A 24,819-nucleotide genomic window follows, 5' to 3' on the forward strand; every position below is an offset into this window, starting at 1 on the left:
GACACACAGAACGGGTGTTCACAGCATCATTCGATGGGCTGGAGGAGGGCACAGGGTGGGCTTCCAGGAATGACTTCCCGGATCATACAGCACTCCCTGCCAGGGAGCCATACCCACCACTGAACCCATGGAATTCACAGTACAGGCCACAGTACCAGGCATGGCCTCAGGAAGCTGCCACCATTGTTGATGCCACTGCAGCTGTTTCTTGGCATCTCCGAGCTGGAAAACAGACACCAAAATGCTGCTGCTGAAAACCTGATGTTTCTAGCATGTTGCCAGCAGGAAATAGCAAAAGGGGCAGAAAGGGCATTGGGTTGGCAAAATCTAGTTTCCATCTAGAACCACTGCCTCCAAGGGAGCCTGGGAAGCATGGCTTTTTGTTTACTGGCATCCAGCGTCGACACAACAGAAAGGGCCATTCTAAGGAGGGCATGACAGAGGAGCAGACCAGTGCAGTTCCCGTCATGGTAGCTGGCCCGATGCCCACTCTGGTTACCAATGAAAACGGGCCAGCACTTTGAAATCAATCTTCAATTCTGGAGTGGAGATTTTAAAAGTCTTTATTAGCACAGGAACAACCCAGAGCATACAGCCATGTGTTTACACAGACACCACGTCTCTCAAGAATTATTGATGTACTTCGTGGTAGAGCTGAGAATTTCTATCCCATGAAGCTCTCTCAGTTGAGCAGCAAACCTGTCACAATCAGAGCACAAACACTAGGACAGAAATGCCATGGTGTAGACTGCTGGCACCCAGAACCTCCGCCCCTCAGGTAGACCTGGGTGGGAAGGTGCAAAGGGACAGTGGCTGTGGCCCTGGGAGCCCTCGGCGAGGCCCACCAAACACTGCAAACACTCTTGCTGTGAGTGGCAGATGTGACAGGCTGATCTGATGGGACCTTGCTCTTGGGAACTCCCCAGGAGGTTGCCACTTTGAGCTCGAGCTAGCTGATGTGCCTTGCTTTCTGTGGAAGAACGATTTTACCCATTCCTTCCATTTGAACAATCAGACAGAACTTGAATGGACCTTAGATGTCATTCAGGCCAACCCTCTCCTTCTACAGAGAAGGAATTAGAGGTGTGAAGCTGTAAAGGAACCAGGGAGGCCAGAGCCCCGCCCTGCCCCAGGAGGGCCCCCCAGCTAGGCTGCATCACTCAGCCACAGGCAGGCACCTTCCAGAAGCACGAACGCCAGGTGTTCAAGTGCCTCAGAACAAGACCAGGGCAGAACACAAGGCTGCGCGAAAGAGAAGCAATGTACACAGTTAAAGCCAAGACCCCCTGCTCTGGCTTGTCAGGTGGTCTTAGACGTGCTGTCTCACATCTTCCTTTGGTTTTCTCCAGCATGAGAATGTTACCCTCATTGGACATTGTCCCATATGCTTATGCCCTGGGCAAAAAATGAAGTGGGAGGTCTAACGTTTTCTGGAAAAGTAGAGGAGAGAGAAGGAGGGAGAGAGAAGGGGAGATGGTGTGGGAAGGAGAGGGGGAGGAGTGAAAGGAGGAGAGAAGGATGGAGACTGAGAGAGTGGAACAGAGAGAAGACTGGCAATAAGCACACGGAACAAATCCCTGTCAGATAAACAAGCATCTTGCCTCTCTCTGGGAGGAGCCCGAGGGCTCCTGGTTCCTTCAGGAAGCCTTCCTCCAGAGAAGCAGCTACTGGGGCCCAACACCTGTCTGCACAGAAGACACCAGGGCGCCTGGAGCTCCCCCCTCCCCGGGCTCTGTGTGGCAGAGTCCCAGCCACAGCATGGTGCCCCGGCTGGCCCTGGCCTGCCTGCTGTGAGCTGTGACTGCCCGGGCCACCCCAGCATACCTTGGCTCGGCCGTGCACAGCTTCGCCAGAGCTATCCCCGCGTTCAGCTGCAAGGCTGCGTTCCGCGCATCGCTGCCTGCAAGCTTTAACAAGACCTGCACGATGTCTGTCTTCAGCAGGGAGGTTGCCACCTGCGGCACCTCCATGCAGTTGCCCAGGCAGAAGGCGGCGTTAACCACCAGAATCTCATCCTCCGAGCTGAGCAGTGTCAGCAGAACACTGAACTCTGCAGGGAGGGAGCAGAACAAGCGTCGGCCCTCCAAATCCCAAACAGGAGGCGGGCAATGGACATGAGGGGCACAGGGAGGTGTTGGAGGACCACAGGAGAGTTGGTGGACATGAGTGGTTGCCAAGCTGCCCCAGAAGCTCTGAGGATGGACATGTCACTCGCTCATTCAGTGCTATGAAGCTCCTAGGCTCCTTGCTGTGTCTCTGAGGGATCTCGGGCCCAGAGCAGTGCCCAGCACAACACAGATGGTGTGGGGACGAATGCTAGGCGGCAGACGGGTCTGTCTTCTCTAACACCCCTGGTCTTAACCTCTGCTCTCCACCTGACAGCCCCTGAGTGGGAGGCCACAGGCCTGCACCCTGGACTGTGGGACAAGCAACAGGCTCCAGAGGAAAGGTTCTTGCTTCCACGGCAGGGCCCCACTCAGTTCCCTACCCATGCATTCCAGACGAGGTGTTAAGGAGAAGGTTAGCCAGCTGCCTCAGCTGGGAACCTGCTACCTGTGACTGCAGCCAATTTCAGTTCCTAGAGTAACACTAGGCTCTGACTCTGATATTCTCCTCATTCACAAAAGGTTGAGCCATTTCTCCCTCCCTCCCCCTGGTGAAGGAAGAGAACCTGTGTTAGGTCAGTCTAAGCAGAATGTTTTAGAAACAATTTCAATTTAACTTGGTGAGAGGAGGTGGCTCCTGCTTCGACCTGTTACCTTGGAGCTGCTTCACAGCTCAGTCTCCAGCCTGGGCCTGCTACCTGTGTGCAGCCGGAGGCTAATTAAATGCTTTCAGAGCTGGAGGTGAAATGACATCTTACTCTGCAAACACTGCTGAAGTCTGGGGCAAGGTTAGCGGCATTATGCGGTCTTTCCTCACCGCTCATCGGCAGTTCCCTCTGCAGCCTCGAAGATGGATTAGCCTCTGGGATGTGAGCTCTGCTGAATGAAACCATCACTTACTTTTATCCAGTCTTATCACTTCTTCTCGTGCTTCGTGACAAGTATTAGTGCAGACGGCTAGGATCTTTATGGCATAGCGTGACGCATTCTGGCCGCCCATCTGGATTTCCGAATGAAATTAGATGGAAAATAAAATCAATCCTATGACTGTTCTTGGCCGGAAAGCACATGAGCAGCTGTGATTGTGCTGGAGTCTTCCTAAACTTCTAAGAGAGTTCCACTGAGAATGGACTGTGCTTCGTGGGGAGCAGCCTCTGTAACGCTGCCCACACCCCTGCCACGAAGGTAGGCCTGTCATTCACCCCTGAGTAACGCCTGTGGAAGCCTGTACGAGAGAATGGCTGAGAAGAGAATGGTACTATTGACTGGCAGATCTCCCAAAAAGGGAGGAGGAAAGGCCTTCCTTCGTCATTTCACCAATTGAGAATGAGGGCTGATTGCTAAGGCTGTCAGGCTGACAGGCCCGCATGGAGAACATCACAAGTCTAGATCACATTAAGAAGTAACAACCGTCAAATCGTAATCCTTCAAACCACATAATGTGGGGTCTTCTAATGCTCATGAGCACGTATCATACATAATGCATATGTGTGTGTATGCAATCAGCAGACTCTGATAGGTTTGCAAGAGTTGTACAGAGTACATAACGGTCATCATCCAAGTAGCCTGGCCCCACTCAGCCTGGAGTTTTATGAATTAGTTTCCCGTGGGGTCACCACACTAACACGGGTGGGTGAGCCTCACTGGGCACATACATCACGGGCAGGATGGCAGCTGAGTTAGTCACCTCACCCTTTCCGGTGAGTCTAGGTACTGGTTGGACTGACTTGCTTACATTCACAGCACTCATAAGGAAAATCCGAACATCCTTTTGTCTCATGGGAACACTGCACCCTACGTATCTCCTAAACGGAGTTATACCCACCATTCTCCAGATAACTGGATAAAGCATCAGGAGCGGGAAAACAGGAGCAAAATAAGGGGCCTGAGAAACCTTGTTGGAAGTCACTCAGGTCACCTTTTTCAAGCACAGAGGCCATCCATTTTTAAGTTAGGCTTGAGTGGTGAGCAGTTTTTATGGATATATCTAACGAACAGTCTACTTATTAATTCAATAATCTTTTGTTGATATTCAGAGCAGTCTGGATAGACAGGCAGAAGCGGATCCCTACTCAAGAAATTTAGAATCTATCAGGGGTGAAAAGGCACCTCACTTCTGTTTCCCAAATAAAACATAATGTTCCTGGAAATTCGAGAGGTTATAACCAATGACGTGATTTTACCTTCAAGAATTTAATCATTTTCTTCACAACTCCTGCTCCTACGGCCTCCTCAATAATTGGCAGAGAGGAAGAAAGGGTGCGGCTGAGAACGCCAGCAGCTCTCTGAGGGAAGCAGAAAGCAAAGGATGATTAAAAGTTCTTTTCAGAAATGCTGAAGACCTTTAAAAGTCAGTAAGTAGAGAAATGCTAGAGTTAGAATATTTTTCAAAGATTCAAAAAAGAAGTTAACAAGTAGTTTGGTGAGGCAAAAACAATCATTAGTATTGGAAGCAAAATAGGCACCTTAACTTTAAAAACACTTAATGGTGGGTGGCTGGTTAGCTCAGTTGGTTAGAGCATGGTACTAAAAACACTTACTGGCCAAGTAATAGAGAGCAAGCACTGTTCTTTTTAATACAATGGCTGGGTAGGCAACTCAAAGGGCTTCAAACAATGCCCCCCTGGCAGAGGCCCAGCCTATTTCAGCTTTACACAGGACCAACCAGTTCACCTCTGGGAAAGAAAGTCCTGCTCTGGGTATGCCGAGGTCCTGGTATCTGTAGGGCCTGTCTTAGATGGTCGACTTCCTGGATTAACCCTCCTGGTTAGCTTTCCCTTTATCTGCTCTGAATTTTGTCTTTTTGTTCATTTTCTGGGAGACTTCATTTACTTTATTTTCTAGTTCTGATATTTTAAAATAGGAAGCTGTTACTATTTTATGGCTATAACACTATTTTTAATTTTTCTGATGATACAGATGATTGTTATTAATTTTTCCTTGTTTCCTATATCATCATCTTTTTTTTTGAGTCAATTTTTTTGTTTATCTTGTTTTTATATTTATGTGTATGGTTTTCCTGAAATGCCTGGCGACGGTTAGCTGCCCAGTCACATTTATGAAAGAAGCAATAAAAATGTTTCAGTCTGTTGCATTTATGGGGAGTCTGTCCACTAGCAGGAAGAAAGGTGGCACTCCCGAAAAAATGTTTATTTCTCATCTTTCAATTCCTTTAGAGAAAACATGCTCTGAACTGATGCCTGAGGGATAGAAGTCTGGCTGCCAAATATCCCCTCATCTCTTACTTCTGCCCTCTGTTGGACCCAGCACTTTGAAGTTTGATTTTCTCCAGGGTACTGCAAGACAAAACTGCGCCTGCCCCGCTGTGTCCCCTCCGTCTACAGTCTACACTACGGTTTCCTCAGTCCTGCCTCATTAATGACCACTCTTGCAGCTGTTTTCCACTGGTGACCTCCTGCCTGTTCACTTTGTCCATGTGGGTTTCTCCTTTTTGTTCTTTTTTTCCTAATGCCTTTCGTCTCATTTTAATGAGGTCTCCAGAGGAAGAAGGGATAAACTTGTATATTACCGTATTATGAGTTTTGTTTTTCCAAATCTGCTTCCCACGGGTGCTAGCATGCTGCTACAGTTGACACTACAGATCTTCTTTTCAGACAAAACAGTCGAGAGAGCACCTACAGACATCCCCGATTCTCCTACTGAAGCTGCTGCCCTGCTTAACAAGCTGGTGGGGACCCAGCAGTGGTATACACAGAGTCCCGGGGAAATCGGCCAAGGGAGTCCTTGAAGGGTTTGTGTAGGCCCTGCCTGAGGTTTAGACCATCCACAAAGCCCCAAGTACCCAAGAACAGTGGTGTCTACCACTCTGGGGATCTTTTACGAGGATCTGAGGAAAGCTGTGCTGCTCCCTCCAACTCCCTGAAAATGCACGTATACTCAGAATTTTCTTCTACACAATTGCAGGGGATTCCAGGGCACTGAAGACCTGCCACCCATTTCGGGAGCCCAGGTTAAAAACTTTTGCCCTATGAAGTCTGAACTGACTTCAGGGAAGTTATGGGCATGCGAGCTCCAAACAGGACATGCTGACGCTACTTAGAACCTTTACTATAACCCTGGAGCCAGTCCCTAGTCTACGATGCTTGGAGGTCTGGTTTCCCAGACCTGCCCTGGATGCTACTCCAATTGCTCTCTAGGCTTTAGGGCCCTGACTTAATAGGTGGGAAAGACGGGTGATTCCTAACGTGAGTAACACATCCTAGACTGATGCCAATTGCCTCTTGAATCAAATCAATGTTCTCCTGATGCACAGAGCCGACCATTGGCTGTTCGCAGTTTTCTTATCCAAATGTCAGAAACAGAAGAAAGCCATTCCAGCATATATCTCCAATGGGGCTAAAACCATGATGCAAACAGCCTCCAGCATCACTCACTTCAAGATCTGGGCCTGGCTTTGCTGATTATGGAAAAAGAGATTCTACATAAAATCACTTGGCCTGTTCCATTTGCACAAGGACATCTTGAAAAAAGACAAATCAGATGGGTTATACTGTACAAGCTGTTAAATTCCAGACCAGACAGAAAAGGGATTCTTAACTCAGGTTTCTGGACTGTCGGGGGTCTACAGATGGGCACCGGTGGGGTTCCCAAGTCCCCTGAAACTGCAGGCCAATGTGGTATGTATGTGACTATGGGCATCATTCTGAGACGTATGTCCTCCTTGTACCTCAGAGAGTCAGCAGACTCCCAAAGGTGTGATGACTTCAAAAGGGCAAGAGGCACTGATATTAAAACAAGACAACAGGAGAACAATAAAGGAAGTTGTTTCTGATCTCCCCAGAAGCTTACTGTCAGGATTCCTCCATCCTGGCTGTTCAGCAGAGACGTGCACCTCCTGCTCACCTCCATGGCCCAAACCTGTGACAACAGGGACAGGGAGGAGATTGGAATGTTCTGGTAATCTGAATCCACAGTGGCGCTCGGTGCCAGCACTCTAATAGAACTGGCCGCTCCCTCCTTTCAGCACTGCCATATTTCTCTCCCTCACCTCCTTCTGTTGCTCTATTACCCCCATGTCGGTTTCCCCTAACTACAGGACAATACCTTGAGTAGGGACCACATTTTATTTGACTTTGTAAATGCAGGACCTAGCACTGTGCTCAGCATATCCTGTTTACTGAACGAATACCTGACTGGGTGACTCATCTCTCTCTCTCAGTGGAGCCAACTGACAGCGTCCAGCCGGCTTTCCCCATTCCCACTGCCAGTGTTGGAGTCCATGGGCTTCTATTCTCTTTGTGAAACTGAGAACAGTTCTATGCAACAGAATGTGTTCAGGTTGTCCCAGGGTTCCACATAGGGAGAAAAGAATACCGTACCTCAGAGAAAAAGGGGGACCGAAGACACAAGTTCATCATGAGCCCCAGGAGTGCATATAGGACGTCTCTGAGCAGGTCCACATCCTCCTCACAACTGGCCTTTGGAAACAAAGCCAGGGGATCCATGAGCTATCTGCCTTGCATCTTTTCATGGTCATCTCTTCCCCTGGGCAACGGTCCCTAAATTGTCAATGTCATGAGCCTACATGACGTTGGAAGATCAGAGACTGGTCTATGCGCTAGCATCAGGATAGGAGACTCACAAGGAGCCTTTGGTGCCTCTGCCACGTGACTCTGGTTCAGCCTGGTCCTGTGTTTAAACTGAGGAGTGAGCTGGTCAAATGGGTGGTCAAGCCAACTCTCCCCCCAAACCCTTCAAACCTCTCCAGGGTGGATGAGATCTGATGTGGAGGGCTCTTTAAGGCCAGCCACCGATACAATCATTGGTTACAGAAGGGATAAGCCAGTGGCTCCAGCACCCTTACACAGGATTTCTGGACAAGCTAGATAATTAAGAAGGAGCCAACACCCCTAAAGCAGATAAAAGACCAGCTTTAAGTGGAAAAGATACAATACCATGAGGCCCAAGCAGGCATCCCCAAATTCTTCAGAGGCAGACATCTGTCTTTGGGTGGCAGCCTCAGCACTGAGGTTTCCCATGATGGCGATGCACTGGCTGAGAGCTGAAGTGTTGGTTACTTTGGGATCTCTCTTCTAAAAGTGAATCAAGAGAAAGCAAATCTGCAGAGCAGGTAATGATGCCAGTGTAATCTCCAGGGGCATACCTCACTCACCCAAATGCCCCGGACCCAGAGAGCACAGTATTACAAGCGGCATCAACAGTCATGCTGGCAACAGGTTGGGAGACCCAAAGCCCCTTGGCCTGGAACAGGGCTGGGGCTTAATCCCAGGGACACCACCAACCAGCTTGGAGAACGTGGGTATGTCCTATCCATCCTCAGAACTTCTGTTTCCACCTCTGACATATTGGGGTGTGGACGTGCTCTCTGAGGTCCCCTGAAACGTCTATGGCTCACTAGAGACAGTCTGGTCACAGCACGCTGTCCTAGGTGAACTCCCCAATCCTTGCTGTCTTCTGCCTTGTCAGCTCAAACCAACACACTTGCCCTCCTAACAGGATGACTTCCGTGCAGGGGACAGGGATGCAGGGGATGTGATACTGATGACAGGACTTCGGGTCAGAAGGGGACAGATGGAGACTGACAAACTCTTTCTGCTTTCACCTAAGATGGAGTCCACATCCAGCTTTTTCTCCCCTGTAATAAGCCCCGTCCACATGCCCTCTCCAAGAGTCCCAATTATGGTTGTTTTAATAACTAAGAATTATGGAAATTTCAGCTGTGAATAAATGATTAATCAACCCGAGAGACAAGTTCTGGAGTGTAAATGGTTTCAACAGTTCTGCTTATGCTCCTGACATTGTCTGTCATAGATGATAAAAAAGGACTTGCTTACCAGAACGCCTGTGAGTGCCGGGAGAACCCCTGGAAAGCTTGTCTGGAACCAGACTTGGAATCTGTTGAGAAAACACCAGTCATGATTTCTACATTGTACAAACTGTAAGATAAACGCAGAGTTTGGGTGATGGAGCAGACCGTCACCAACTCGGGGCCCATGTGGTTTGCAGTGTGCCTGCATGATTCATTCTGCACCCAAAGAGAATGCCCCTAGGTAGATACGCATTGTGGCTTTAATTTCTCTAAGTTTGAAGAATTGCCTTTGATGTTAAACAACAGATCTCAGATGGCAGCTCTCTTATGCAGAAATTGTTGGAATCCCTAGGCTTCTGCCAAACTGACCTACCCTTGCTCTGAGTCTATGCTGTGTGTGTACAAACCGGAAATACAGTGCAGGCATGCTTCCTTGTCACAGCCATGAGGAGGGCCCAGATACATACATGTCTCCACATATATGTGGGCTTGACCCACCCATGTGACCAACTGGGTAAAAGAACCATTAGATTCCCAAACTGCCGATGGCCTCTCTAGGGGCACAGGCAGCTCTCTCTCATTATCTGACCATTTCTAAGCAAGATGTCCTAAAGTTAGTGAGGAACTTAAAAAAAAGAAATCCACTTAAGAATTATGGAAAATCTAAGATCTTGCTTGTCTTCCCAGCAGATAAGCAAGACAAAAAAGGGGGGGATGGTTACACATAATGCCACTGGCAACGCAAGAGGAGGCTACATTTTACGGTGCATTCTGTCTCTCTCACTCTCACATTTATTCAGTACACATTTGCTAGGCAGCTCCTATTAGGTGCGGATTAAGGGGAAGAAACTTCTCCAACACACTGTAGGCTTGCTCACTGTGAGGGATACTGTTTTAAGTACATCACTGCTTCTAAACTTACTGTGGACTGGATCCCCCAGCACCCGGGGGACTGGACTGGAACAGGAGTGGCCGACCGTGGCCCCCTGGAAGGATCAGCCCTCCTCCTCACTGGATCTTGTGATGCTCTGCTGGCTTAGCTTCCCATTTTAAAAGATCAGACAGTTCAACAAAAGTTGAAAAAGACATGTCAATTTCTGGAACTAAAAATTACCTTTTTTCCAGAGCCAAGTCTGTGAGCAGTCCCATGGCTGAGTTGGCGTTCTTATCTGAGAATTCAAGAAATGACACCAGGCCTTCCACTAACCTGCAAAATAATCCGTAACAACCTCAGAGTGGGCTGTCCTCCAACTGACAGCAATCCCTACAAGGAGACCTTGAGGGAGACCAGGAAGGAGTCAGCATCCGGGTGGAATAAGCTGAAAGCGTGGCCTTGCCATGAACTCCTAGGAAGCCCAGCTCCTTGCCCACCCCAGTAAGATAGACACTCTCCTATGAGAATGTCTCTACCCCTTAATGTGAAGTCCCAGGGGGTTGAACAGTTTTAAGCAAAGTTCATTGATTATCAGATGCCAACTTGGAAGGAATCTCTGGTGCCTCTGCCGTGTGATCCTGGCTCAGCCAAGTTCAATCACATAAATGACATCTAAATGGCATGCTTACTAATCTGCCAATAACTAAAGTGGGAGCTCCCCCCCCCATGAAGTGGGGGATGGACTAAAGATATCACAAGATTGACAGGCCGCTGAATATAGCAGGTGAAATTTAATGTGGTTAAACTCAAAGTCCTCCACTTAGAGCTGGAAATAAGTAACAGAATTGGGAGGCCTAGTTCATAACTGGTTCATATGAAAAAGTTTTAAAGGTTATTAGCCAATTGTAAAACCATTATGAGCAAATAGTCTGGTGCAATTGCCAAACAAGTGAGTGCAACGTCAGGCTGCCCTAAGGGACCACTGGCACCAGGACAATGGAAGTAGGAGTGGGACGCAGTACTGAGCTCCTGGTCTCCTATAGTGACACGTGTGTTAGGTGCTGTATTAGAAACAGGCTCACGTAAAGTGGGCACAAAGCCTGCCTGGTGGGAGGTGTGGGAGAGAGGAGATGAAGAAGGCTTCAAAGAGCAGGTGACATTTCAGATGTCACTTGAAAGTGTAGTGCTGTCTATTTGTTCGTTTGTTCATTGAATCAACAACACTTACTGAGTACTGGCTATGTGCCAGGCAATGTGGTAAATTCTGGGGCCACAATGATGAAAAAAGACAATATCCCAGCTGCAAGGAGCTTGTAGGCCAGTGTCACGCACATGGGGACAAGAGAAGAGCATCTCAGGCAAAGCGCACAGCATTCATAAAGATGACGGGGCATCAAATAGCAGCGGCATACTTGGACACTGCCAGCAGTTCCTTACAGCTAATGCTGAGGGCGTGAGGGCAGGACAGCGAACAATGAGGTTAGAGAGCTGGACAGAGCCAGCCCAGATGGCAGTGGGCCATGTGGCCTGCTGGAAAGTTCGTACTTTGCCCTGGACGCACGTTTCCCTAGTGTGGTTGGTAGATGACTTGCTTGGTGGTGGTGTGTGTGGGAAGGCTGATTTTTGAGCCCTTCTCAGTCTGAGTGGAAGGAGGCTGCATTTTAACAATGTCCCCAGGTGATTTGTAGGCGCTATATTGCTCGGTAGTTGGAGAGCTAGTCTTATAGGAAGTAGTCATTTTAGCGCTTTAAATAGGAAAATAACAGGGCAGATGTGCATGTTAGATCCCTTTGGTGGTACGGCGGAAGCTGGATTGGAGCAGGTGGTACAGGAGGCGGGGAATCCACCTAGGGGAGAACAGGGATTGTCCAAACTAAACATTAAGGGACTGAACCAAAGTGGGGGCAGAGGAAGACGTATAGTGGAGAAGAAAGGTGCTCAGTGATCTAGAAGGAATGACTGGAGACGCTGGAGAGGAGCCAGAGGAAATGAATGCAGAAGATGCTGAGGCGGTAGGGCTGACAGTGTACCATCTTTTACAGATGTGGGGAGGCAGCCACACAGGGGACTCTCAGGATTCTAGCTTAGGCTGCTGGGTAGAGAACTGCTGTCCCCTGTGAAGACAGAAGGTCAGGAAGAGGACCTCGTTTGAAAAACCACTTTTGATTTATTAAGTTTATGATACTTGTGACATTGTGATGGAGATGTACAATGGTAGAATGATGTTTCCTTCTAGCACTTAAGAGAGAGAGAGATTTGTATGTGATAACTAAGGCCATGGATGAGAGGAGGACCAAGGATAGGATCCTGCGGTCCCTGACTTGGATGGGTGACAGCATGAAGGGGGGGTCGCAATGGAAACCAAGAGATAAAAGCCAGGCAGTAAGAGAAGTGCCAGGAAAGGTGATATCAACAGGTGATACCAAACACCGTCAGGCAGTGATGGGAGATAAAGACAGGAAAGTTCCCACTGGATTGAGCTCTTACATTCAGGAGTGTGGGCTCTAGTCACCCATCTGTGGTACTAGATTTACTTAGCAGCTTGTTCTACAAATAGAAGGGGTCTGGAAGTCAAATCACCTGAGGCATGGTTGAGGAAACCACATGCTTAACCTGGAAAAGACCAGTGTCTTCAGATACCTCAAGCACTGGAAAGTGGGAGAGTTGATGCACTTGGTAGGTCTTCAATAGGCATAACTGAGGCCTCAATATAAGGAGGCAGAACTGTCCCCGACTGGAATGGAGTAGATGGTTTGTGTTCTGTGTAAGGAAATAATTTTGTATCAAGCAGAACTGTCCTGAATGGGATGGGCTGCCTTGGGAGGTGAGATCCACACCCTGTCATTAGCTGGGGAAAGACCCCCAGTCCATTAGCTGTTGCAGTGTCAATCCTAATCAAACGGAGAAAAATATAATAAAAACACTAGAATCCTCCCTGGAGGCATAATGCACATCATGTATAGACTGGGACCTCCCAGAGGGGACATCGGTGCTGGGTGGGCCTGGACTGGGTTGTTTCTAAGGCCCCAGGTAGCTTCACGCTTCTGCAAATCCCCAATGTGTCCGGGAGTGTATTCCAGTGTTATCTGCTGTCAGAAATCGCTGATTTTACAGTTAGCTCAGGTCCTTCCTTCACCAATTCAAATCTGTTTTCTCCTCTCTTGAAGATCAATGCTAATGACCCTGAGCAGCACAGAAGAGGAGCTGGCAGCCTAAGATCCGCTTAGTTTTTGTTCCGGGAGACAAACAATTAGGCTTCGTCTCCATGTAACAAAATGCGCATCCTAACTGGGCTGAGGGAGACAGGCTGTCCCTTTCTACTTCCTCTCGTCTCCTTTTTTGGTGGCAACTTTTCTACTCTGTTGACAGCCTGTGTGCCTGTAGATGGACCACAAATCAGAAAACGGTCTAGTGTAACCAGTCAATGCACGTTCACATCAGTTTAGGACCCTGAGCCATAGAGCCTGAAGAGAGAAAATGAGTGTACAAGTTCTTCTTGAATCCACACTATGTGTCAGGCACGACACTAGCTGCTTTCTTTACTGTGGCAGATGCGGTTTGCTGGCAAACCCCACAGACACCTGGCTATCCTGCCTCACTCCACTATAGAAGCTGGAACCACTTTCCCCACGAGGGTGTCACGTGACACAATTCTGACCACAGAGAAACAAAAGCAGTGGCTTCTCTTGATGAAAGGGACAGATCCGGTGGGTGCTAACCTGTCTTAAAGAGCAATGCAATGCTTGCAGTGGCAGCCCCCCTGTGTGATCGTGAGGGAAGGGACAGAACAAGGACAGAGACCTTGACCCTGACATCTTTAAGCCACTGAATCAGCTGTTGCCACCTTTAATCTTTTTTGTTATGTGAGAAAAACAAGGCTAGTTTCTCTTGGTCCAGTATTCTGTAGAATGCACGGGAAAAAACTTAATTGGCACACGTGCATCATTTCTCTTAAGCATCACCATAAGTCTGCATACAGGTGAGACCCTGGGCTCATCAAGGCGAAGAGACCGTCCCGGGTCACATACGTGGACAGAGACAAGCTGAGGATTTGGGCTCATGATGGCTGGCATCTAAAAACCTAGCGCTTTCCACAAAGTGATACTGGCCCTCACTTGTCTCCTGTCAATGTACAATGAAATGTTCCTTCAACTTCCCATATTAGGGAAAAGCCTTTTGGGAGGAATGTGATGTGTGTGCCTCTCTGTGAGGGTCAGGGGACCTGTGTGTAGCACTGTCCTGCTTCAAATCATATCATTTCCTGTCAGAGAAGGAACTCCACCTCTTTCTAATTGAACTGGAGATGGACATTAACTAGGTAGGATAGCAGGCACGAAGCCAAGTAAGCTGACATTTCTTTGACTCTAAAGAGAGCAGGCACGGGATGCTCATAAACGCCACTCCAAGACGCTGGATTCAAAAATTCAAACTGAAACTCAAGTAATTCGAAGATAGCTTAGGGGGGACAAAGCTTACGGCAATTTAGCTACATTTACTCAGAGACCAAAACCAAATGAGAAAACATGATGAAGGTATTGAGGAAATGACAGTGGAATTGTTTGAAACGTGAAGTGTGTTTTTGAGGATTTAACTCTGTGAACGATCCTCCACGTGTGGGCTGAGCCTCAGGTTGTCACAGCCTTTCCAGTGAGCCTCTGGGGCTGAGAGGAGGGGAGAGCCACAGGCAAGGCTTAATAAGCACTTCGTACTTCGCACACAGTGGACCTTCTCTCCTACATAGGACAGGTGCCGGAGGTCTCAGCTTGGGCCAAGAGAGATTTGACAAGGTTTCAGATTTGGCTGTTTGTCTTACTGGGAACAGACAGTGGGAGCTGGGCTCCAGGGCTCAGGGGACAGCTGGGTGAGATTCCCTCAGTTACTTGCTGCCATTTCTCCTGCCCCATCTGTGAAACGGGGTAATAACACTTATGTTGCCTACATCCCATGCTGAGAAGAGATAAAATGAGATAATGAAAAGAATCAGAAGCCAAATTCCATTTTTAGATTATGTATGGAGCACTTATAAAGCATGCTATAATTAATGCTATTTCTATCAGGTTGAATGAACCACATGAAATTACCAACATGTACCTTTTTTGATGTAAAAGTAGCAATTTCACATATTCAAACTGATAATCTTTACAGGTAGAAGAGCACTGAGCAGAATCACTATGGTCAGTAAATTTCTTAATACAGTCTACTTAGAGAGGCACATTCTATTTCTATTGCCCTAAGCCTTGGGAAGACCTACACACAGCAATACTTGAGATGTATTTGATTTATTTATACTTTACCTGCTCCAGAAAGGGTTTAAGGATATGCAAAATAAGATAGTATTACCTCAAACACAAATGAAGAAAAGTGGGGACAGGGCTGAGCAAGGGCTGAGGCTAAAAGGGCAGGAGCAAATGACCTGTTTTAAAGTTAGGTTCCCAGTCTGGTTTTGGAAATGCTGTCATGTACACGGCCTGCAATACGTGAGGTAAAGCAAACTCAGCGGAAGTGTACCTGTCCATGGCACTAGGCTCAGACCGGAGTCTGTCCTGGTCCTCGTGAGGGCGTGTTCCTTTCAAAGGCTTTATCTGATATTGATCCTTAATTAAGTCTGATGGCACCTCTTATGTCAGAGATGTGAGAGGGGAGACAGGCCAGTCCTCGCTTCACAGGGGATGATCTGAGATGCTGCAGGGCCGCTCCTGCTGGCAGAGCCTTACCGGGTCAGGTCGAGGTGGCTGATGACCAGGCTCCGTCCGTTCTCCATCTGGGCGAGCTGTAGCACTAGGGCCAGGCTCTGCTGCCGGACGGGCAGGGCCTCGGAGGCCAAGAGGGAGGGCAGCAGCCTGCCCATGTCAGGGCACATGACAAGCAGGCGCTGGTTTTCTTCTGTAAGACACAGGGCGAGCCCGTCCACCACACGCTACGACAGCAATTAACCCAGCTCTGTCTGCCACCATCTGGACAGGACACATGATTCTTCTCCACTCACTTGAGAGGTGGATGAATGAAGTATAAGAGCACAGATTCTAGAACCAGACTGCTAGTCCGAATGACCAGATGAACGACCTTAGCCGAGTCGTTACCGCCTGTGCTCCTCAGTTCCCTCATCAATGAGGTGAGGATGGTGACCTGTCTACCAGAGTTGTCACGAGGCTTAAATGAGTTACTACACGATGGTGCTTAGGGCAGAGCCTGGCACGTATACATTAGCTGTTATTATTCTTTTCAGGGATCCTTGGTGTGTGTGTGTGTGTGTGTGTGTATCTGGAAATATGAGGAAAGGGAAAGAAATCAGCTGAATTGTGAAATATTTTTAGACCATCAACTTTCACATAATGGCCAGAGCAACCATTTGAGTTCTTTCTAGAAAACCAGAATATCACATAAGAACATTCATTAATAAAGAATGCCCCCTTCCCATACTATAAGCTATTTCCAGGGTGTTGGCGTTGGATTTACCCCCTCTCACCTGGTTCATTTTCTAACCAGGTGCATGAATTTGTTTGAGGGCAGGCAGGGGTACAGCTGGAGTATGAGGCTAAGCCATGAAATGGAGCAGAGTTTGTTTAGTTTATATATTTTTTCTTATACTGGAAAAGTAGCACATTGGAAACAATTCAAATGACACAGAGGGAGAAAAAAGCTGAAAATGAAAGTCCCCTTCTCTCGTACCCGCTCCAAGAAAGACCATTCCCAAAAGGAGCTATTAGTCACCCTTCATATGAATAATATTAAAAATATGATTGGTACATCCTACCCTGTAACTGGCTTCTCTCTCCCACTCAACAACATAACACAGACATATTTCCATGTCCTTACTTTTAAGTATTCCCTTGTCCTTTTGAAAAACTGCTGTGTATTTACTGAGTTGGATATACTAAAGTTTCATAGAGCTGAGATAGAGAGCATTTACATGACAGGCTGTGTCTGACAATGTATTTTCAGATGTTAAAGAAAACACATGACCCCGAGGTTCACAGAAAGCAAAGTAGGATGTCAGCTTAGGATGCCGGGGCTGCATGGAAGGAGGGCTATGTCCCATTCACATGGTCACCAAGCCCTGCCTCCCGTAGCCTCCTTTGTGGGAATCTGCAGAATCACCACTCCAGGCAGGTAACACCCTACAGTGGTATTAGTCTGACATAATTCCCTTCAGGAAAGAGGCCCCCTGATTCTCTAGTTTTCTAGAACTTTAGATGATTCCTCCACTCTACTAAATCAAGGAAAAAATTACATTATCTCATAGTTAGCATTTTCAAGTTTATAAACTGCATTCACTGGCTGTGAAAAGGAGACCCAACTATCACAGCTCATTTTCAGTGTTTTGTGTCCAAGGCTAGACCTTTTCCTATGAAAACACAATTTTTTAAAATAAGGAAAATACTTCAATTTTGTATTTACATTGAGGTTACAAAAGTGATAAGAAAGATTGTACAAAAAGTTAGTGGACCCCAGAAGATGTTAATATGTAAAAAACTAAGACTTAACGAGGTAACTAAAATCCCCATAGCTTTTTGCTGTTTGAATATTACACACTAATCAGTGTCACAAGATGCTGGCAGAGACAATCATAAACCTCATGATGCTGCAATGGGTACAGTGGTCAGGAAAAAATAAAAACAAACCCACAATATTTTTAGGCAGACAGGAAAGGAAAAACTCTGCCATCCTACTGCAGAAGTCATGAGTCTGCAGAGAGCAGGGTGTGTGATAAGACCACTCATTATGCTGACAATGACCTTGGCCATGATGAAGGAGGCTGTAAGGTCGCTGGAGACATAACTGTAGCGTACGTCTTGCTTCTGACCCACAGGCTTTTTCTGAGGGAATGTCTACACATCAACTCTCCAGAGCCTAGCCTCTGGGGAAATAATCACAATTATGTCTGCCCACAGAGTTCTGGAATTAACAGGCATTAACAACGATTAATGATGATGAACCAGGCTTACCATTCCCGCTGCACACTGCTTGCCAGAGCCTGAGAACACACACACACACGGTCTCTTCCACTGTACCTTTTTCTGCTGTGGAAAAGCATCTAGAATGGACAAGGGAGAGGAACATTAAAACTGGAAATCAGTCTTGATCTTCTTTTCAGTTGTGTTGTTGTTGTTTTTTCTACCTACAGACTCCTCAAATGCAGGGTTAAGAAAGTAATTTTATAATCCAGAGCTGTAGGTCACCAGGGCCAATGGACTACTAAGCACTGAACTGTGAGCTCCAGGACAAGGACGCAGGCTGAGGACGTCAGGGCTGCATGGAGGGCGGGTGGTGAGCCAGGAGTCATGGGTGACTAACGACGGTGGGCCTGCAGACTGCTTAGGTTTCAAGGGTCTCCTCATACATGCAAACATGTGCTGGTGACGCCAACCCACAGCAGGGTCCTAAGCCTCAGGAATTACACCAGAACAACTGAAACACAAAATAACAAGCTCACCACACCATCTCTTACCACGTGGGTCTTACTTCAGATGAAATCATAAATGGGATCAGCCAGGACCCAGCTGATCTCATTGTTGATATCAGAGGAAAAGAATAAATAGCAATCTTGTAACTGGTGGGAAACCAGTAAGATGGTCCTTTCTCTGACTTGAAGTGCTTGGAGAAAGCCTGGGAAGTTTTGTTGACCTTTTCTCTCTCTGCAGTTGTTAACTGTGGCATAATTCAAACAACCTGAGACTCAGCATTCAAGGGGAATTCATATAGCAGTTCAAGGGGAATTAGTCTGCACTCTTCAAGGAAACACCGATGTTGACCGAAGGTGGTATCAGCCAGTGAAGCCTGCCTGTGTGATTAGTGTCTGATTTCATGAGAAATGGTTGTCCTTCCTTGCTTTGATGCTGGCTGTCTTTACCAAAAATTCCTACTTTCTTCTTTATTTTTTTTTAAAATTCCTACCTTTTTATGTTCTCATTCCCAGTGATGATACTGAATCCATTGTGTGTTCTGAATAAAGTTCGTTCTGTGCCTGAAACAAATTCAGAGAAAACTACATCAGACTCCTGAACTCTGGCTGATGTCTAGCTGTAACAGAGCCAGCTGATAAGAAGCCTAATATAGAATGTCAAAGTCACCAAATTAAAGCTTAGGCAGAAACAAATACCTTTACATTCTGAAACCTGTGGCTGTCATCAGCCACTCGGTGCCCCAGTGAGAGGCACATCCTGTTCAGAGAACGAAAGCTAAGCCCAGTGGCCCCACGGGTTATCTGACAACTCATCATTTTGTAATCTTTAGATAATCTCCAGGAGCTGCTTAACCTGTGGGAAGAACTAGCATTTCCATCTGTCCTTAAATATTCATTTTGAAGCTGTTTCTAGGCTCTAGAGAGGAGTCTGTAATTTCCAAGAAACTACTGAAGGGAATATTTGAGCACCCTCAATTGTATACTAAAGGGAAGTAAGAAACTCCATCTATTTGTACAAACAATATCCTGTCACTGAGTTAAAAAAAATGGCTTAAGCCTTGGTACCAATGTGTATAAGAACTGGTAAGAGAGAAGAGTATGGCTTTCATTAGCAGGAGCTGATGTTTGCTCTGAAACGTCCTAAGCAGTCATTAAATGTGACTGGGGTGAACCTTACAGTTTATCCTACAAAATTCCATCTTCCATTTCCCTATGGTTGGGGGAAGATTTATGGGGGTGGTACAGGGTGTTTGGGGTGTAAATAGGGTATGTGTGGGATATGCAAAGGGTGTGTGGGTATGTGCAAGATGTGTTATGTGTGTTAATGTGATGTAAGTATATATGGTGTGATGTGTGTCGTGTGTACGTGGTGTGTGTGTGTGTATGTGGCATATAGAAGTAGATATGTGAGTGTATGCTGTGTGTGTGTATGTGATGTAAGTATATATGGAATGAGTGTTGTTTGTGTTGTATTGTGCATGTGTGGTGTTTATTGCATGTGTGTTGTATGTACACATGCTCTGAGGAGAGGATGGAGCTGGGGTAGGGATATATTTCTTATTCATCCCCTTTACCACCTACATTATAATAGGCCTTCAATCAATATTTGTGGAAGGAAGGGATTCTTTGCCTCATAGGGGCGGATCTCTAAACTCTATCCCTTTACAGTGACAATATTCATGAGATCACACATGTCTCTAGCTTACAGTCTTTCATCATTTCAGTCAGGATTTCAATGCCCCCTGCATAGAACAACAGATTATGGTCAGGCTTGGAAAGAGTCTCCAGGAGGTTCTTAGTAGTCACGGCTGTGTCCTTTCCTGAATCCAGCAATTCATGGGCTTCCTTCTCTTGAAGGTCTGCTTTCTCCCGAAGATCTACTTGATTCAGGTAATCTAGCAAACCAAGAAGGAAAAGAAAACCCTAACATCAACATTACTGTACAAGGAGTAACCTTTTTTGAGGACGGGACGTTGAGAGGTATAACACATTAAAATATTTCAAACTTGTCTTCAGCAAGGAAAATTTTGGGACTAGTGTACCGTCTACACCCAGAGCCTTAAATTGCCTTGGGTATTCAAGGAAAACATGATTCCCTATCTAGAAGGCTCTAAAGGGGGGTGGTGTATGTAGAAAGGAGGAAGGCAAAGACGTGAGTTGGTGAATAAAGGAGAGCAGCAGGGCAGCCTGTTCTCATAGAGGATGTGATTGTGTAGGCAGATGTGATTGTGTAGGCAAAGCAAGACTGTGGCTTCGTGGCCAAGTGCAGAGAACGTATGGAAGGCAGCCTAAGGCCAGAGCATGAAGGGAAAGTAGATTTCAAGTGAAAGACATCAGCAGGAACATTCTCACCTTTCACCTGTTTCTGCAGCTGGGGGTTTATTTCTAAGATCTTCTGAAAACACTCTCTAGACTGGAAAAACAAAACAAAAACAAGAACTTCGCAAGTGGTTAGGAGGTAAAGGTGATTATAAGAAAGACACTGGGTATCACAAGGCTAGGCTTCATTATTTCCTCCCAGCCTCCTCCTGCTCCCAGCCTAGGAGGTAGGCATAGGGACATAGCATGCATTTGACATTTTGTTTAGGTTTCTCTGGTTCTGTGGGGCAACAGGTATTATTTCAAAATTTATTTTTAAAAATAGTGTTGTCAGGTACAGCCTGTGATGGAAAATCGTCATTCTTAAATTCTTGTGGATCATGTCTGGCTGGGTTAGGAATAATCACGAGGTAAATGCAAAATTTAGATACGATATTTGTACTGACAGAGACAGGAGGCTACCTGTCAGATATCCCCGTAGGAAGTAAGGGAATAAATAAAGCTAGAGACATTATTGACAGAGACTTGGGAACAGGAAACAAGAACTGCCTACTTAGACACACAGGGCTTCAAAGAGAGCTACCAAGGGGTCCATTCACTGGCCATATAAGAGTCAGCTAGAAAACCTGAGAGTAAGGGGCTCTCATTGAGGAAATCTTTAGATAGAAAGTTCCTGGAAAAAGAAAGATTCCAGTTCATGAGGCATGATGCTGGGTTTAGGGCAGTATCCTCAGGGATATCAAGAACTGCCCAGAGTATAAAACAACCAGGTACCAACAAAAAAAGCTCAGAAAAATAGTTGTGAGGTATTTTGAAGGCTTAAGCCTGGTCTAGAAGATTAAGAAATAAACTGAAGAAAAACATCACATTAAAACAGAGAATAGTGTTGCAGGATAGAAGTATATACATCAAACATGGTAACTGCTATAAACTAAATGTTTGTATCTCTTCAAAATTCGTATGTTGAAACCTCATCCCCAGTGTGATGGTGTCAGGACGTAGAGCCTTTGGGAGGCGATTAGGTCATGAGGGCGGAACCCTTATGAATGAGATTAGCGCCCTTAGTAAAGAGACCCCGGAGAGCTCTCCACCCTCTGGCTGTTCATGAACTAAGAAGCGGGCCCTTACCAGACACCAAATCTGCGGTATCTTGATATTGGACTTCCCAGACTCCCAAACTGTGAGAAACAAATATTTGTTGTTTAAGCCACCCACTCTGCTATTTTGTCAGGGCAGTCCGAAAGGACTAAGACACTGACCCTGTATCCAACTTCGTTTCAAGCCTAGATCTAATCTATCAGCAATTCCTGTTGGCTTCCCTGTCAGTATGTACTGAGAATCCCGTCGCTTTCCATCACCTCCATCGTCACCAACCTCGTCCAAGTCATCGTTACCTCACTTGGGTAAGTTGTTGCAATAGCCTTCTAATTGGTTCTCTGTTCTTTTCTTAACATGCCAAAATATATTCTCCATACAAGAGACTGATCCTTTGAAACATTAGTCATATCGTTTCACTCCTTTACTTGAAACTTTCTAATGGTTCCCAGCTCACTCACTGAAAGTAAAAGCCAAGGTGCTTCCAAAGCCTGTCAGGCCCTAGGGATCAGTCCTCCACACACTCCATCACCTGCGTGGCCTCATCTCATATCACTCTCCTCCGTGCTCTCTCCATTCTACCTATCCCTTCACCTGAACCACGCCGTCATCATATATCCACAGGTGTTGCTCATTTCACTTTCTCCCTTCCTTTAGAGAGGCCCTCCCTGACCACTCCACGTAAAACTGGTCTCATCTTCACTGCTTCCTGATTTCGTTCTCTCAGTAACACTTATCACTACCCAATATACTGCACATCTGCTTATTTGGTTTTTGTCTCCTGGCCACCCCATCCCAAAAATGAGTTCAGTTAAGTCAAAGATTTTGTTTTGGTCATTACTGTATTCCTGTTGCCTGGGACAGTGCTCGGAATAGAGAAAGCATGTAATACATATTTATTGAGTGAATTAATTGAATGAATGCATGAGTGAACAGAATTTGGTACAGTGGGGGCAATTAACATTTTCTTTCTTTTAAAGTTCTCTATTATTGACCTTATTACAATAAGCCTATATTACTTTTAGAATGAAAATCCAACAAAGAAAATAATTTTTAAAAAAATTTACAACAGGAGGCAATTTCTTTTTTAAAGTATATCTTGTAAATGTAAAGACATCCCATGTTCATGAATTGGAAGACTTAACACTGTTAAGATGCTAATACTCCCAAAACTGATCTACAAGTTCAATACAATCTACACCAAACTTCTATCCGGCGTCTTTGTAGAAACTGACCAGCTGATCCTGAAACTCGTATGGTAATCAGGGGAACCAGAATAGCTAAAACAATTTTGAAAAGGCAGAGCAAAGTTAGAGGACTCATGCTTCCCAATATCAAAATTTACTACAAAGATACAGGAATCAAGATAGTGTGGTACAGGCATAAGAATAAACACATAGATTAATTGAGAGTCTAGAAATAAACCCATGCATTTATGATCAATTGATTTTTTTGACAAGAGTGCCAAAATCACTCAATGGGAGACAGAATAGTCTTCTCAACAATGGTGCTGGGATGACTGGACATCCACATGAAAAGAATAAAGCTGGATCACTTCCTCACAACATACAAAAAATTAACTCAAAGTGGATCAGAGATCTAAATGTAAATCTCTTAGAAGAAAACATAGGAGTAAATCTTAGATTAGGCAATGGTTTCTTAGATATGACACCAAAAGCATAAGTAACCAAAGAGAAATATAAGTAATTTAGAATTCATTAAAATTTTAAAAATTTGTGCTACAAAGGACACCATCAGGAAAGTGAAAAGAAAACACAAGGATTAGTAGAAATATTTGCAAATCATTTATCCAATAAGGGATTTGTATCCAAAATACAACTATGGCAAAGGATCTGAAGAGACACTTCTCCAAAGATGATATGCAAATGCCCAATAAGCACATGAAAAAAATGCTCAACATCATTAGTCACCAGGGAAATGCAATTCTAAGCAACAGTGATATACCACTTCATACTCACTAGGATGGCTATAATAAAAAAGACAGATAATAACAAGTATTATCCAGGATGTGGAGAAATTGGCACCATACATAGCTGATGGGACTATAAAATGGTATAGCCACTCTGGAAGACACTCTGGCAGTTCCTCCAAAGGTTACACATAGCGTTATCCCATGACTCAGCAGTTCCACTCCTAGGTAAACACTCAAGAGTATTGTTAACATATGTCCACACAAAAACTTGTCCATGGATGTTCATAATAGCCCAAAGTGGAAAACCAAATGGTTACCAACTGATAAAGGGATAAATACAATGTGGTCTATGCATACAATGGAATATTATTCAGCAATAAAAGGAATGAAGTACTGATACACATTACAACATGGAGGAACCGTGCAAACATTATGCTCAGTGAAAGAGGCCAGTCATAAAATACCACATGTTGTATAATTCTATTTATATGAAAAGTCTAGAATAGGCAAATGTATAGAGACAGAATTGGATTAGTGGTTGTCTCCGGCTGAGGTGGGGGTGGAAGGATGTGGAGTGACTTCTAATGGCTATAGAGCTTTTGGGGAAGTGACAAAAAATGTTCTAAAATTAATTGTGGTGATAGTTGTGCAATTCTAAAAACTACTGAATTGTGTATAGATGAATTGTTTAGCATGTGAATTATATGTCAATAAAGCTGCTACTAACAATATAAGTAGTGTGTGTGTATATCTGCATGATTACTTCTGGGTGATGAGATTATAAGTGAATTTTGTTTTTGTCATTTTGCTTTGTCTTTTCTCTCCAGAGATGCCTCGCCCGGGGCTGAATGAACACTGGTAGACGATATTGCAGAAACGTTCCTACAGCGGGTGGGGCTGTACTAGATGACATTCAACATCCTTCCCAAATCTAAGATCTTAAGATTTACCCTGGAAAGTACTAAAAGGTGGATTAATATCTAATCAACTTGGAGGAAGATGGTTCTCCTCAGACAATCTGAAGCGCCACTCTGATCAAACACTTCACTTACATTCTCTTAGAAACTTACCACACTGTAGTTCTTTAGAGCCAGGTGGGCTTTTCCCATGTGGAAATACGCTTTGATGCATTTTTCATCACACTGCATAAAAAGGAATGAGTAATAAGATGTTTCAGAAGATTTAAAGTCATCAGCATTCCCCTAGCTGCCTAGCTAATAGAGGTAAGGCCAAGCTTTGTTCTCAGGACAGTTCCCAGAGTTGACAACTAAAACTTTTCCGTGCATCTATAATTGATGG

At 45.6% G+C, this 24,819-nt stretch overlaps 1 protein-coding gene across 5 annotated transcripts in view; it reads right to left on the bottom strand.

Annotated features, from left to right (window-relative positions):
* Positions 1 to 545: 545 nt before the first annotated feature.
* TTC12 (tetratricopeptide repeat domain 12) overlaps positions 546 to 24,819 on the bottom strand; it is a 51,052-nt gene continuing 26,778 nt past the window's right edge. For 3 of the 5 annotated variants that reach the window (XM_074335466.1, XM_019753345.2, XM_019753343.2), the window contains 14 exons: positions 24,591 to 24,662; positions 20,526 to 20,586; positions 19,880 to 20,068; positions 18,665 to 18,734; positions 17,716 to 17,804; positions 15,484 to 15,652; positions 10,010 to 10,102; positions 8,921 to 8,981; positions 8,021 to 8,158; positions 7,445 to 7,543; positions 6,915 to 6,983; positions 4,289 to 4,390; positions 3,006 to 3,105; positions 1,520 to 2,050 (listed from right to left, as the gene is read on the bottom strand). In XM_074335466.1, the coding sequence (XP_074191567.1) occupies positions 1,665 to 2,050; positions 3,006 to 3,105; positions 4,289 to 4,390; positions 6,915 to 6,983; positions 7,445 to 7,543; positions 8,021 to 8,158; positions 8,921 to 8,981; positions 10,010 to 10,102; positions 15,484 to 15,652; positions 17,716 to 17,804; positions 18,665 to 18,734; positions 19,880 to 20,068; positions 20,526 to 20,586; positions 24,591 to 24,662 (1,698 nt within the window). In that variant the 3' untranslated portion in view covers positions 1,520 to 1,664. Of the gene's footprint in view, positions 700 to 1,319; positions 1,431 to 1,519; positions 2,051 to 3,005; positions 3,106 to 4,288; positions 4,391 to 6,914; positions 6,984 to 7,444; positions 7,544 to 8,020; positions 8,159 to 8,920; positions 8,982 to 10,009; positions 10,103 to 15,483; positions 15,653 to 17,715; positions 17,805 to 18,664; positions 18,735 to 19,879; positions 20,069 to 20,525; positions 20,587 to 24,590; positions 24,663 to 24,819 lie in introns of those variants that run through there. The other 2 variants (XM_019753346.2, XM_074335468.1) reach the window with 2 other exon arrangements.

Source organism: Rhinolophus sinicus, linkage group LG06, assembly GCF_036562045.2.
Source record: "Rhinolophus sinicus isolate RSC01 linkage group LG06, ASM3656204v1, whole genome shotgun sequence".
NCBI lineage: Eukaryota > Metazoa > Chordata > Mammalia > Chiroptera > Rhinolophidae > Rhinolophus > Rhinolophus sinicus.